The sequence below is a fragment of the Thamnophis elegans genome, chromosome 17, assembly GCF_009769535.1.
Source record: "Thamnophis elegans isolate rThaEle1 chromosome 17, rThaEle1.pri, whole genome shotgun sequence".
NCBI classification, from domain to species: domain Eukaryota; kingdom Metazoa; phylum Chordata; class Lepidosauria; order Squamata; family Colubridae; genus Thamnophis; species Thamnophis elegans.
In genome coordinates, this window is record NC_045557.1 from 11,104,304 (window position 1) to 11,120,131 (window position 15,828).

The following is a 15,828-nucleotide window of genomic DNA, read 5'->3' on the forward strand; positions in this document are numbered from 1 at the left end:
TTTTAATTGTTAATTTATTTATTCCTGCACATTGTAATATTTATTCATTTACATATCTGTTTTTCCACTGTTTTTTTTTTAGAAAAAGGTTTTATTTCTTTTAAAAAACACAAGTATTTCATCATTCATCAATCATTAAGACATTGAAGTACAATTTTTTTGTATGCCCCTCCCTCCCTCCACCCCCTCAACCCCCCTCCTCCTTCCCCCCCCCCCGACTTCCCAGAACCCGTACACGGTATGGATTTTTAACTAACACAGTCTAAAATCTATTGAGAAAAAAGAAATAAAGAAATTAATGACATTCTACATTGACCTTAGCTTCTTCTTACTGAACCAACTTTAAACAGTTTAAATCATTTCTGATCTTAAGCATAGGCTAACTGGAATTTCTTGGTCCCGTATTTATTTTGTATATAGTCAATCCATTTTTTCCAGTCTTGTTTATATCTCTCATTTGAGTGTTGACTGTTGTGCAAACACAATTCCAGCAGCTGCTAACATGTGTAAAATTAAATATATATTATACTCCTTTTCAAATACCCAACAAAATATTTCTGGTTTTAATTCCATATCTTGCTTTACGACTGCTTCTAACCACTAACTTCTGAATAGCTACTTGGACCGACCTAAGTACTAATTAATAATTTCATATCTGGTCACATGGGTGGCAAGCCACTCCCATCCAGTCACACGGATGGAAAGCCACTCCCACAAAGGAGACCACACCCACAGTTCCAACAATTTTTGAAACCCACCACTGAAGCTGGGTCAACAAAATCAGAAAGGAGGAGGGGATAAATCGCCTGGAAAAACCAAGGTAAAATCATCAGAACCATCAAAAAGCAAAAGTGAGACTATTTCGGACCTGGGATGCCACACCTGGAAAAATAAAGCATCTTTCACTTAATCCTCCAGGGAAAGATTGAAGGTAAATGAGGTCCAAGCAGAAAAACATTGTGGCTTCAAAATCTAAGGAACTTCGGCAGAACATATACTAAAATTGGAACGATACAGAGAAGATTAGCATGGCTGGATGACACAAGGATGACACGCACATTCGTGAAGCGTTCCATATTTTTAAGCATTCTGGATAAAAATATGGTGGATTATGCAAAATGTTCTTTAAAAAAGGATAAAGTTTACCCCTCAGTTATTCCTGTTAGGTATAACTACTGATTGTACTGTTATAGAGACTAACTTGATTTTGCATATAATAACGGCAGCAAGACTGTTGGTGGCGCAATAGTGGAAGAAGGAAGATTTGCCTACTATTCAAGAATGGACATTAAAAGTAACAAACTTAGCAGAGATGGCTAAAATATCAGCATATCTCAAGGACCACTCAAATGAGAAATATAAACTGGAGTGGAGAAGATGGATTGACTATATTCAAAATAAATACGGGACTAAGAAAATTCCAGATAGTTTATGACTGAAGAAGCAAGGAATGATTTTATCTGTTTAGAGTTAGCCTAACGAAAGAGGAGTTAAAGCTCAAATGAAAGATGAGACTAACTTTTTTAAAGTTTATTTTAGAACATCTTTGTTAAAGATTTATACCCTGTATTTGTTTTAGGAAGTCGGGGGGTGGGGAAGGTTGGGGGGGGTTGAGTTTGGGTGGGGAGGGTGGGGGAAGGGAGGGAAATATTTGTAAACCCCCCCTTTTTTCCCCAAAAATTTTCAATAAAAAAAAATATTTTTAAAAAAATCTAAGGAACTGGTTTGGACAAAACTCAGCAGTCCATTTTTCCTGCGGCTGTGGATAAAAACAGGATGGGCAACATGATCGCTGACGAGAAGCCACTGATGCCTTCCCACGATTTCTTAGGCGGGAGTTCCCTCTGCTGCCTGTCTCGAGATGGTCCTGCCAATCAAAAAAAAAAAAATCAAAGGAAAAAAAAAGGAGAAAAAGAAAAGAAACAACAAAAAGAAAGATCAGTCGTCGCTTGAAAAAAAAACCTTTATAGTTACACTTAGTGAAATTTAGTGATAATAGATATTATTATTATTATTATTATTATTATTATTATTATTATTATTATTATCATTATGTATTATACAATTGTATCACAGCGGCCAGTTGTTTCGCCGGATTTGGCATTGGTTACTAGTCGGGCCCCACCCAGGGGCCTAGGACATCGTAACGTATTTTCGTAATATGCGTGCACATCCAAGCAGTGCGGCTTTTTGCATTTGACTGATGGTGATTTTGTCAATTTTTAACTGTTTAAAATGTAATTCCAGTGCTTTTGGAATAGCACCCAGTGTGCCAATTACCACTGGAATTATTACTGCTGGTTTGTGCCATAGTCGCTGAATTTCTATTTTTAAGTCCTGGTATCTTGCGATTTTTTCATGTTCCTTCTCGGCGACCCTGCTATCACCTGGTATTGCGATGTCTATGATTGTGACCTTATTTTTCTCAACCAGTGTGATGTCTGGTGTATTATGCGCCAGTATTTTGTCGGTTTGTATATGGAAATCCCACAAGATCTTGACCATCTGATTTTTGGTGATTATTATTATTATTATTATTATTATTATTATTTATTAAATTTATAGGCCGCCCAATCCCGCAGGACTCTGGGCGGCTTACAAAGCCAAAGAAAAAAAGAAAATGGAAAAAAAAAATAATTTAAAATTCACAACACACATTCGTTCTAGTCGGGGCTGGACCTTTCAATTAAATAAATAATTGATAATGACAATAATGTATACAATGTGTAGTGTTATGATAAGTAATAATTGGATATGAATATTGAATGGTACCCATGAAAGGAAGATTAGAAATCTGTTGTGATTCAGCAGAAGTTTGCTGTGAGTTGAGTCGGAATGCAGGAATAACAATGCAGCTGGGGCTTGTTAGTGTGGTCTTCTGGAGATAAAAGGACTGATGGTGCCACGCCCTGGTTGCAGAAGTCAACGTTCGTCGTTCGTTCATGGTTCATGGGTCGTGGTTTGTTTGTGAGAGGCACTTGGGTAAGTGATTTGCTTTCTGTAACCCCGATTCAAAGAGACACTTGGAGAAGTGATTTGCTTTCTTTCTGGACACCTGGTTTGGGCTGTAAGAGATCTTTGTTTTTACATTCTGTTATCTTCTTGCCAGAGACTTTATTTATGTTTATTTTGGGCTCGCAGCCAGTCTGAGCCGAGGACTGATAAAGTTATTTCCTTTTAAGTTTGTCTGCCTGACGTCTTTGAACGAGCGAAGGAGGGAGTTCAGAACAGAAATCCTTTTGGATTATATATAAAGGTTAATAAAAAAGAATTAAGTTAGATACAGTTAAGTTTTGATTATTAGGGGGGAAATGTTATGATACAGGATATAGTCAAATAAAGGAGGGATAATGATGACAACCTATATATATATGTATGAGTATAATATAAGGAAACTAGATGAAAATTGTAAACAGCGATTTGGAAAGGAGGATTAGAAAAGTTTGCTATTAAATATTATGGATGTTTAGCTAGAATAGGACATAAGGATTCAGTGTTATTGGAGGATTTTAGAAATATGAAATGGAATGCCAGTATGTGTTTATGTATTAAATCTTGGTATATGCGCGCCTCTCTCCAGTCAGGCCGGCACAGAGAGTCTACTCCTGGGACTGTTGGTTACGACCGCACCACACTTATCTCAGTTCACAGCAGGGCTGTGGAGTCTGCTGCTTCCAGCTCCACGTCCTCATCAACATGCCGCTCCGGCCCGCCCCCGCTATGAATATTCATATTCTTCGCCCTCGCGTCACTAGGAATATTCATAGCAGGGGCGGGCTGGAGCGGCATGTTGATGAGGACGTGGAGCTGGAAGCAGCCGACTCCACAGCCCTGGTTCACGGCACCCCAAACAAGTTCAATAATATCAAGGGCAACATACGAAATCGACTGATGAACAAAGAAGTTACTAAGCAGGTATGTTAAATAATTTGTTTTTGGTTTATTAAATACAATTATATATTGCAATTATACATTTTTGTAGTTTAAACTATAAATTGCGCAAAATTATGTTTTTGTCGAAGTGACACACAACGCGAGTTATGCTCGATTTTTTGCCAATTTTTGACACACCACGCCAAAAAGGTTGCCCATCACTGGCTTAGACTTATATACTGCTTCACAGTGCTTTACAGCCAGGGCTGGGTTTCGACCGGTTCGCACCGGTCCCTGCGATCCGGTTGGTCGCCGAACCCGGAAGTAAGTAACTTCCGGGAACGGCGAACCCCACCCCCCGCGCCCGCGTGCGCCCGCACACCCGCGCCCGCTCCTTACCCGTTTTTTTTGAATTTTGCGCTTTCCACGCATGCGCAGAACGCCTCCGCGATCCTCCAGGAGCAGCTGGAGCATCGCGCAGATGCTAGTACGCATGCGCGCGCCACACGCATGCACGCGCGCGCTGCGTGCATGCGCGAGGATGCCGTGTGCGTGCGCGAGCCGCCGCGTGCGTGCGTGAGGACGCCACCGGCCTCGTTCCAACCGATCCGGTTGGAACGGGGCGAGAAACCCACCCCTGTTTACAGCCCTCTCTAAGCAGGTCATAGAGTCCTCCTCTAGGTCCTCATTTTACCTTGTGTAGGGAGAGGCGGCCCCCCTTTGCCAAGTTGTTTTTCGGCAGAATGCTTTAAGGATTTTTGAGCCAGGAAAACTCCCTAGTTTGGTTCCTTTATCTATGGGGGCCTGACATTCACATGTAACAATTTTCTTCTATGTTTTCAAGAATGTGCCTAGCTTTGAAGCCAAGAATAGAAGCGAGAGGCAGCAGGGAGATAACATTTCCAGTAATGCCATCCAACATTAAGGTTACAATTTGCTAGGCTAGAAAACAACTAATTCCTGACAGTCTACAATAATATAAGCAGAAGCCAATAACAATGCTTAATGATTTCTAGCAATATATCATATCAGAAGCAAACAGCAAATATGGGTTTAATCAGTAACAATTATATAGTAACATGTTCTGTCCCCAATTCTCCGCTCGTTAACAGACGACAGGCAGACAAACGTAAAAGGAACTCACTTTATCAGTTCTCGGCTCAGACTGGCTGCGAGCCCAAAAATAAACATAAATAAAGTCTCTGACTAGATAACAGAATAGCAAACAAAAACTCTTACAAAGCAATGCACTTCTCCAAGTGCCTCCTTGAATCAGGGTTACAGAAAGCAAATCACTTCTCCAAGTGCTTTCAAATAAACCACGACCGATGATCAATGAATGTTGAACGAACGAAGGAACGTTGACTCCTGCAACCAGGGTGTGGCACCATCTGTCCTTTTATCCCCAGAAGATGCCCCTAACAAGCCCCAGCTGTATTGTTGCATCCTGAAAAGACTCACAGAAGACTGCTGCTGAATCACAACAGTAACATAAGCAATTCATAATAAAAGCAAAGAGCCAATATGGATTCATATTGATTCATATACTCCTTTAAAGCAACATATAGATCTGAAGCCAGAAATATTTTTGTTGGGGATAATGCCAGAGGGCTATGATAAAGGGACTATATATTTAGTTTTGCTTCTATTGACAGCAGCAAGGATTGAATATGCACAACATTGGAAAAATGAGAATGCTCCATCGGATGAGGATGTAATTCGGAAAATATTAGATTGCGCAGAGATGGACAGATTGACATTAAAAATAAAGGACAAAGATGACACAGGATATTACTTAACATGGAAATAGAGTTTACGAGTGGTTAGAGATGAGAGGTAGAAATTAGATGAGGAAAGATTATTGCTATGTGTGAATTAAATATAAAAGTGGTTTATAATTATAAATAGGCTAACATAATTAACAGAATTACAAATAAGCTAACATAAAGATAAATCTAGTCAAAATTATTCTGTTACACTATTATTACTGTTATTAATATATATGTATTCTGTTAATATAATATATCAAGGGACACAGTGGCTCAGTGACTGAGCTTGTTGATCAGAAAGGTCGGGAGTTGGGCAGTTCGAATCCCTAGCGCCACGTAACGGAGGGAGCTCCCATGACTTCTCCCAGCTTCTGCCAACCTAGCAGTTCGAAAGCAGGTAAAGAATGCAAGTAGAAAAATAGGAACCACCTTTGGTGGGAAGGTAACAGTATTCCGTGCGCCTTCAGCATTGAGTCATGCCGGCCACATGACCACGGAGACATCTTCGGACAGCGCTGGCTCTTCAGCTTTGAAACGGAGATAAGCACCGCTCCCTAGAGTCGGGAACGACTAGCACATATGGGCGAGGGGAACCTTTATCTTTAATATATGTGTTAATATTTCTTTTTGTTCTTTGCTTTTTTGTAAATGATATAGCCTGACAATACACTGTATTCCAAATGTTTGTGAATAAATGAAAGGAAGGAAGGAAGGAAGGAAGGAAGGAAGGAAGGAAGGAAGGAAGGAAGGAAGAAAGAAAGAAAGAAACCAAGAGAGCTGTGGTATATTTTAAACCAGTAACTCAATTAAGAGCTGCCTCAAAAGCTGGCGAAAGAAAGAAAGAAAGAAAGAAAGAAAGAAAGAAAGAAAGAAAGAAAGAAAGAGAAACCAAGAGAGCTGTGGTATATTTTAAACCAGTAACTCGATTTAAGAGCTGCCCCGAAATCCGGCTGGTGTGGCAATCAAACTGCAGGGGGCACAACCAGTGAATAAAACCTTTCTGTTGTGTTTGTGTGTGTGTGTGAAAGTTTCTTTAACTGCCTGGATCTGTAACTTCCTGCTTCTGGCTAACAGAGGAACCAGCTGGAGGAGTGGTCTTTAAAAAGCGTTTCTGGCTTGAGAGAGGGCGATGGGCTCTTTTGTGCAGGCTAAGGGTAACAAACAGGTGTGGACTTACAACTGGAGGGGGGTGCAAAAAACCCTTAAACCCAGCGCTCCCTGTGTACCCAGTAGGCTTCTTGGCAGAGGCCAGGTGGAGCCAAGAGGAAAAAGGACATTAAAGAGAACAGGGTAAGTGAAAATAGCCCAGGACAACCCACTTCCCCAAAAAGTATTATTTTTCAGTAAGGAAGCAGTTCAGAGCCACAAATCCTGCAGCATCAGCCCCGCAGTTTTGGGAACAGTGACCAAAGTCCTCCCAACTTTTGCGGGATTTTTCGGGGCTGGGGTTTGCCTTAAGAAGAGCTCAGCTGGGCTTTTAGGTTTCCCGCAATGTAAATTGGTTTTTTTGGGGGGAGGGGAGTAATTAGGTGGGTGGGCTTCAAGTTAATCCTGCATGAATCCGAGCACTTTTCAGAAGGGTTAGCCTGGCCTCTCGCGTTTTGTGTATGTGTGTGTGTTTTTGTTTGTGTGTTTGTGTGTGACTTTAAAAGTGTAAAATCCTCTAGCCAGCATTCGTGTGTGTGCCTACTGTAAATTAAAGTAAAAAAGTAAAATAAAAAAGTAGAATAAGTAAAGTAAATAACTAAAGTAAAAAAGTAAAGTAACGTGTAAAACGTAAAAAGTAGAAAAAAGTAAAAGTTCACAGTGGCTCAGTGGCTAAGACGCTAAGAGCTTCTTGATCAGAAGTTCGGCGGTTCGAATCCCCAGCGCCGCATAATGGAGTGAGCTCCCGTTACTTGTCCCAGCTTCTGCCAACCTAGCAGTTCGAAAGCATGTAAAAAATGCAAGTAGAAAAATAGGAACCACCTTTGGTGGGAAGGGAACAGCGTTCCGTACGCCTTCGGGGGAGTTGAGTCGTGCCAGCCACATGACCACGGAGACGTCTTCGGACAGCGCTGGCTGTTCGGCTTTGAAACAGGGATGAGCACTGCCCCCTAGAGTCAGGAACGACTAGCACCTATGTGCGAGGGGAACCTTTACCTTTAAAGTGGAGCTGAAATGTAGAATTTTAAAATTCTTTATTGGCCACATGTGAATAGACACACAAGGAATTTGTCTTGGGGTCCCTATAACAATAGTGATAGAGGTAATTCACAGGCAGCCTGGTGAATTTAACCCAGTGGTAACTGAAACCTGGGTGTAAATTACACCAAATTGGATAAATGTGTGTGTTTTTTAAGGTAACAACACACAACAGGGTAATAGCAAAAAAGGGGGTTAACATATTCTCCAAGGTGCCCGAAAGCAAAACAAGAAGCAGCGAATGGAAACCAATCAAGGAGAGAAACAACCAAGAACTAAGGAGAAAGTTCCTAACTGTGAGAACAATTAACCAGTGGAACAGCTTGCCACCAGAAGTTGTGGGTGCATATTCATGATATATATATATATATATAGATAGATAGATAGATAGATAGATAGATAGATAGATATAGATAGATATAGATATAGATATAGATAGATATAGATATAGATATAGATATACAGATAGATATATAGATATATAGATACACACACACACACACACACACACATATTCCTACATATTTGTAGGAAGCAGTAGACTGCCTCCCATATTTGGCCATACCAGGGGTTGTGACACTAAATACATACCTATTTCCCTGGCTCAGCTGGTAAAGGAAGGAGAACCTTGTGGCTTAATGGTTAACACATCTGCCTAAGATGTAATACAGCACAGGTTCTAATCCCAGTAAGGGTATGGCTAGCTGATGAGAGCTAAATAGCTTGAAATAGATCTATACTAGTCTCCCTTTATTTATTTATCAGCACAAATACAACACACACACACACACACACACACACACACACATGCATATGTGTTTTATAGCACATGGTGCTCAAATCTAGTGTCTTTTTAAACATCTTCATTTTCCACCAGGCCTATTTAACTGTCACTTAACAACATAAATGTTGGGCTGGATTGTGGTCATAAATCAAGGACTACCTTCATTGCTAGCTGTATTAAAGGAGGAGGGAACGTGTTCCTGAGTAGGCAAACACAGAGGGTTATCAATCCCTAGTAAATTTAGCAGTATGCAGGTAGTCCTCGACTTACAACAGTTCATTTAGTGACCTTTCAAAGTTACAACGGTGCTGAAAAAGGGACTTGCGACTGTTTTCCACAATTATGACCTTTGCAGCATCCCATGAACATGCAATTAACATTCAGAAGCTTGGCGGTCACAGTGTCCCGGGTTCATGCGATCCCCTTTTGCGACGTGTCAATGGGGAAGCCGGATTCACTTAATGACCATGTTACTAACCTAACAAATGCGATGATTCACTTAACGACGGTGGCAAGAAAAGTCATAAAAGGTGGCAAAAGTCACTTAACAAATGTTTCAGCACTTACCAACATAAATTTTGGGCTCAATGGTGGTCGTAACCCGAGGACTACCTGTTATCAAAGGCAATTCACAGATAATCTTAACTTCCCTCCATCCATATCTCGTGCCGAAATGAAAAAAGTGACTTACGACCATTTTTCAGATATACGACTGTTGCAGCGTCCGTGAGGTCATGTGATTGAAATTGGGTTGCATGGCAACAGAGACTCATATTTACGACGGTTGCAGTGTCCTGGCGTCATGTGACCATCCTTTTTTGGCCTTCCAAAAAGCCAACACAATGGGTAAATCACCCTGCTTGGGCATGGGGGTTGGACTAGATGACCTAGAAGGTCCCTTCCAACTCTATTAATCTGAATCTAAGATGATCAAAGGCCTGGAGACTAAAACATATGAAGAACAGTTGCAGGAACTGGGCTTGGCTAGTTTAGGGAAGAAAAGGACCAGGGGAGACAGGAGAGCATCTTCCAATAGTTGAGAGGCTGCCACAGAGAGGAGGAAGGAGACGAGCTATTTTCCAAAGTACCTGAAGGCCAGACAAGGAATAATATGGATGGAAACTGACCAAGGAGAGATTCAACCTGGAAACAAGGAGGAATTTCCTGACAGGGAGAACCATCAACCCACGGAACAGAAGTTGCCTTCGGAAGTTGTGGGAGCTTCATCCCTGGAGGCTTTCAAGAAGAGACTGGACTGCCATCTGTCAGAAATGGTGGAGGGTCTCCTGCTTGGACAGGGGGTTGGACTAGATGACCTACAAAGTCCCTTCCAACTCTATTAAACTATAAAGGATGTTGAGATTCTAGAAAGAGGGCAGAGAAGAGCAACCAGGATGATGAGGAGACTGGAGGCTCAAACATATGATGAACAGTTGCAGGAACTGGGCCTGGCTAGTCTAGGGAAGAGAAGGACCAGGGGAGACGTGAGAGCATCTTCCAATATTTGAGGAGCTGCCCCAGAGAGGAGTTAGGGGGTCAAGCTATTCTCCAAAGCACCTTTGAAGGCCAGAGAAGGAAGAACGGATGGAAACTGATCAAGTTTAAGTTTAAGAACATTTATATGCCGCCCAATCCCGTAGGATTCCAGGCGGCTTACAGTACAAATAATCAAAAAGAAAAAAAAGTAAGATACAGGGAAGAAGGATAGATATAAAATTTCTCACATCATGCACTCCATTCTGAATGCGGCTGGATCAAGGAGAGATTCAACCTGGAAATAAGGAGGAATTTTCTGACAGTGAGAAAAATGAACCCATGGAACCGAAGTTGCCTTCAGAAGTTGTGGGAGCTTCATCCCTGGAGGCTTTCAAGAAGAGACTGGACTGCCATCTGGTGTAGGGTTCTCCTGCTTGGCTGGGGGGTTGGACTAGATGACCTACAACGTCCCTTCCAACTCTGTTAATCTAAATCTAAAACAAAATTCAAAAACTCCTTTGGGCCAAGTTTGCCGTCTGAACAATGGGGAGGGTTTGCAGGGGTGGCCAAATCCCTCAACTGACGTCGGTAGCGGCATCGAGCGCCTGAAATCGGAGCCCATGAAAATTCCAGTCTTGGCAGGGAGTCCTTATTGTTTATCTTCTGGATTCTTGGATGGAGCAAGGGATTTACCGCATGGGAATTCCAAACGGTGGTTTTGAATATATTAATCTACTGTCTCTGCCTGCTGAAGTGAAGTCAGGGTGGGTAGTCCTCTACTTACGACAGTTCGTTTAGCGACCGTTCAATGTTCAAAAATGCAAGTAGTCCTGGGAAGACTTCAGGATCCCCGTTGCCGAGCAGGCTGCGATAAGTGACTCCCCCCCCAGTGCCGTTCTAACTTTGAACGGTCACTAAACAAATCCCTGCCACTGGAGGGGTTATATACCTGCCCTTGGGGGGAAAAAATGCTGGATTCTTCTCATGCTAAAAGATGCTTGTGTCTCGTTTTATGCTTTGAGTCCCCCCAGCTCTCGCCTTGGCTCCTAAGCCACCCTTCGCCTTCAGCCAAGAGGTTCGTGGCGGGAGAATTTGCACCAGGGGTGCAAATTCACAATTTTTAACTACCTATTCTGTGGGTGTGGCCTATTTTGAGGGCATGGCTTGGCAGTCATGAGACTGGGTGGGCGTGGCCAATTTGTAAAACATGAAACTCACTTAATGCTCTTGCATAGCAACCAAAATTTTGGCCTCAATTGTCACTGTAAGTTCTCTTTCTTTTCCTTCCTTCCTTCCTTCCTTCCTTCCTTCCTTTCTTTCTTGTGTCTCTCTCCCCCACTTTCTTTCTCTTTCCTTTTTTCTCTTTCTCTCGTTCTCTTTTTATTTCTCTCTCTCTCTCTCTTTTCTCTCTCTTCCTTCCTTTGTCTCTTTCTTTTTCTCTCTCCCTTCCTTCCTTTCTCTTCCTTTCTCTCTCCCTCCCTTCCTTCCTTTCTCTCTCTTTCTCCTCTCTCCCTTCCTTTTTCTTTCTCTTTCTATCTTTGTCTCTCTCTTTTCTGTCTCTCCCTCCCTCCTCTTTTCTTTCTTTCTCTTTCTATCTTTGTCTCTCTCTCCCCCTTCCTTCCTTTCCCTTCCTCTTTCTATCTTTGTCTGTCTCCCCCTTCCTTCCTTCCTTTTCCTTCGCACGTGAAGCGAACACGCGTGCGAACGGGGCCACCCGGTTCTTTCTGCTGCTCTCCAAGCGACCATCCCTCCCTCCCTCCCTCCCTCCGCCTGCGCACGCGGTTGGCACTTTGGCCACGCTCCCTAAAAAGCCGCCTTCCCTACAGCGCTTCCCAAGGCCCCGCCCCCTCTCCTCCTCCACTCCCTCCCGCCCTTCAGAAGGGAGGGAGGGAGTGGGGCGTGGCCAAGGCCTGCGCTGCTGTTGCTGGCTGCCTGTCGCGCGCTTCTCCCTCGGCCTCGGAATTTCTCCCCGCTCCCTGGGCGAAGGGGGCGACGATGCCTCAAGATGGCGGAGGCGGCTGAGCTGAAGGTAGGCGGGAGGGGGGGGAGGGAAACCAGAGGGGCGGGACTACAAAGCCCATCATCCTCGGGGAGCGGGGGCCCGAGAGGGCGGGGGAGACGAGCCCGGGGGGGGGGAATGAGGAGAGGGGGGGAAATGCGGGTTGGAGTCGTGGGTGGGGGGCTCGCACCGAATTTGGGGAGGGGGCTGCAAAGGTCCCAGGAGGGGGGGCAGGATGGGGGGGGCAAAACGGTGTTGAGGGAGAGAGGGGGGAGTCCAGGGAAGTTAAGTTTGGTGAGGGGGGGCTACGAATGAGGCGGTGGGGGGGAGTCAATGGGGCTGGGGTCCCTGAATTGGGGAGGGGGAGATGGGCATGGGTGGATTGGCCAGGGGGCCCCCCAAATGGTGAAGGGTGAGTTGTTGAGGGAGGGGGATCCAGGGAAGTTAAGGCTGTGGACGGGGGAGGCCACAATGGGGCTGGGATCCCTGAATTGGAGAGATGGGGGGGAAAGGGGGCGGTGGGCATGGATGGGTTTGGCCAGGTGGGCCCCCAGATGGTAAGGGATGAGTTATTGGGGGGGGGATCCAGGGAGGTTAAGGCTGTGGTGCGGGGGAGGCGTTAATGGGGCTGGGGTCCCTGAATTGGGGAGGGGGACAAGGGGGGAGAAAAGGGGGCTGTGGGTATGGATGGATTGGAGGGGGGCAGAGGGGTGAGTTGTTGAGGGAGGGGGATCCAGGGAGGTTAAGGTTGGAGTGGGTGAGGGGGCTGCAAATGGGGATGGGGGTCATCTCTGGAGCTGGGGTCCCTGAATTGGGGAGGGGGGGAAAGGGGAAGATGGGCATGGATGGATTTGACCAGAGGACCCCACAGGTGGTGAGGGGTGAGTTGGGGGGTGAATCCAGGGAAATTAAGGCTGAGGTGGGTGGGGGGGGGGGCTCAACTCTGGGAACTGGGTTCCCTGAATTGGGGAGGGGGAAAAAAGGGGGCAATGAGCATAGATGGATTTGACCAGAGGGGCCCACAGATGGTGAGGGGCGAGTTATTGGGGGAGGGGGATCCAGGGAAGTGAAAGTGGGTGGGATGTGTGTGAATGGGGCAGTTGAGGGGGGGTGTCAATGGGGCTGGGGTCCCTGAATTGGGGAGGGGGAGGAAAGAGGGCAGTGGGCATGGATGGATGTGGCCAGAGGGACGCCAGATAGTAAGGGATGAGTTATTGTGTGTGTTTGGGGGGGAATCCAGGGAAGTTAAGGTGGGTTGGGGGGCCATCAATGGGGCTGGGGTCCCTGAATAGAGGAGGGGGAGAAAGGGGGGATGAAAATGGGGCGATGGGTATGGATGGTTTATCTTCTTAAATCTATCATCATTGCCAATTTTTTTTCTTCTGTATCTTTGAATTTTTGTGGCTAAGTGAAACATTTGTTAAGTGCGTTTTGCCCCATTTTATGACTTCTCTTGCCAGGGCTGTTAAGTGAATCATTGCATTTGTTAGTGACGGTTATTAAGTGAATCTCCGAATTGCCTTTGAGTAAGGTAGTCCTCGGGTTTATGACCACAATTGAGCCCAAAATTGCTGTTGCTAAGTGAAACATTTGTTAAGTGAATTTTGCCTCATTTTAAGACCTTTCTTGCCACAGTTGTTAAGTGAATCACTGCAGTAGCATGGTTGTTAAGTGAATCCGGCTTCCCCATTGACTTTCCTTGTCAGCACGTCACAAAAGCGGATCGCGTGACCCCGGGACACTGCGACCGTCATAAATATGAGTCGGTTGCCAAACATTTGAATTTTGATCAGGTGATCCTAAGGCCGTAAGTGTGAAAAACGGTCACAAGTCCCTTTTTACAGTGGCGTCCTAACTTTGAACGGTCATTAAATGGACTGTTGTAAGTCGAGGTCTGTTTGTAATGAGAGAATTCGGTTAGAGCAGTGTTTCTCAACCTTGGCAACTTGAAGATGTCTGGACTTCAAGTCCCAGAATTCCCCAGCCAGCGAATTCGCTGGCTGGGGAATTCTGGGACTTGAAGTCCAGACATCTTCAAGTTGCCAAGGTTGAGAAACACTGGGTTAGAGCATTAAGTCCGAATTCAATTTCTTTATTTGGGTCTGAAATTGTTGCCAGGATCCTGCAGAGTTGTGTTGTTGTGACTTGGGTTAGGCAACTGTGGCTTCAGCAGATTGATGAATACAGCTGGTCCTCGACTTACGACCACTATCGAGCCAAAACATTTTCGTTGCTACGTGAGCTTGCCCCCCATGTGACGACTTTTCTTGCCACGTTTGTTCAAATGAAATACTGCCGTTGTTCAATTAGTCACCCTGTTGTTAAGTGAATCTGGCTCCCCCCCCCCCTGATTTTGCTTGGGGGATAGCATGACCCCGGGACCGTGCGACCGTCATAAAGACGAACCCCTGTGTAAATCAGACAACCGTGGGGAGACGCAATGGACGTAAGTGTGGAAAATGGTCATATTGGCTCCCCTTTTTCAGTGCCATTTGCAGCTTTGAACGGTCACTAAGCCAACTGTTGTAAGTCGAGGACCACTAGTCTCCAGGATCGAGAGATTAGTAGTAGCAGTTTACTCCTGTTGTTAACCGTGGGAGTAAATTCAACTTAACCTGTTGATGCGTCTGAGCAGCCTTTTAAAGCCAGGGGGATGTCGGCTCTGAGCAGGGTCCCCGTAGGCGGCTCTTGGTTGCCCCCCCCCCCCCCATTAAAGGGATGGAATTTTCCAGGCTGGATTCCCTGCCAGCCCCTCTCCCCCTCCCCCTTTTCTGCAATTAAGCCCTGGATGAAGAAATCCTGCCCCAGAGGAGGGGCCTTCCTCAGCATACCGAGGGAGGGAGGGCTGCGGGAATCCTGGTTTTCCCAAAGTTTTTTTGAGTGGGCTCAGCCACAAGCCTTCTCCATTCCCTACTCTTCCTCTCTCCTCTGCTTCTTCACAGCAGGCAGGATTCATCCCTGCTGTGTGTGTGTGTGTGTGTTTTGTTTGTCTCATTTTTTTTTAAATTTATAAAAAGGTTTTTATTAAGTAAACATTAGAAACATTGGACACCGTGCCACATTTCTGGCGTAAAGTTGTTGGTTTTTTTGGATCTTACAATAATAATAATTTATATCCATTACATACGTTTGTGTAATCAAATTACCTACCCATTAATCCCTTTTCATGATATAGTTACTATCAGTACGTAGACATATCCAATTCCTACCTATCGTACAGTTTTAATAACCACATTTTCCAATTCTTAACTTATCCCTGTTTTTCTGTCCCAATTTTTCCCCTCGTTTCTTTTTTTTTAATATAAAGTTTTTTATTCTTTCATTTCCATAACAAATAACCACATGTATACTATGACATAACCAACGTCATATTATATTGTTAAATGTTTACATCAATTCGTCTTACCATCAACTCCCAAAAACAATTATTGGCTCTTCTGCTCTCCATACACCGTATTTGTACCCTCTCCATTCCCCTCGTTTCTAACCATTGGTAGCATTTCTCCCAGATTTCATGGTATTCCTTGTCTTTCAGCTCTAGAGTCAACCTGTCCATGTCTGCGCACGTCAGAATCTTATTTATTATTTCTTGTTCCGGGGTGGGGGGGAGGGGGATGTCTTTGTTTTTCTAATTTTGTGCGAAGACCAGTCTTGCCGCCATTAAGTTATACAATATTAAATATAATCCACCTCTGCTATATATTTTCTTTTGTAATCCCCAAGAGAAATAATTCTGGCCTCAT

The 15,828-nt window shown here is 44.4% G+C and overlaps 1 protein-coding gene and 1 non-coding gene across 3 annotated transcripts in view; both read left to right on the forward strand.

The window, feature by feature from the left end:
- Positions 1 to 977: 977 nt before the first annotated feature.
- On the forward strand, positions 978 to 1,082 carry LOC116520304. Its single transcript, XR_004256749.1, has one exon. It is a non-coding gene; the product is annotated as a U6 spliceosomal RNA (small nuclear RNA).
- Positions 1,083 to 6,693: 5,611 nt separating this feature from the next.
- Positions 6,694 to 15,828, forward strand: part of PIAS3 (protein inhibitor of activated STAT 3) — a 39,370-nt gene continuing 30,235 nt past the window's right edge. The window contains exon 1 of one of the 2 annotated variants that reach the window (XM_032234402.1): positions 6,694 to 6,932. Coding sequence is in view for 1 of the 2 variants with exons in the window: in XM_032234400.1 (XP_032090291.1) it covers positions 12,092 to 12,115 (24 nt within the window). In the remaining variant the exon portion in view is untranslated. Of the gene's footprint in view, positions 6,933 to 11,726; positions 12,116 to 15,828 lie in introns of those variants that run through there. The other variant, XM_032234400.1, reaches the window with a different exon arrangement.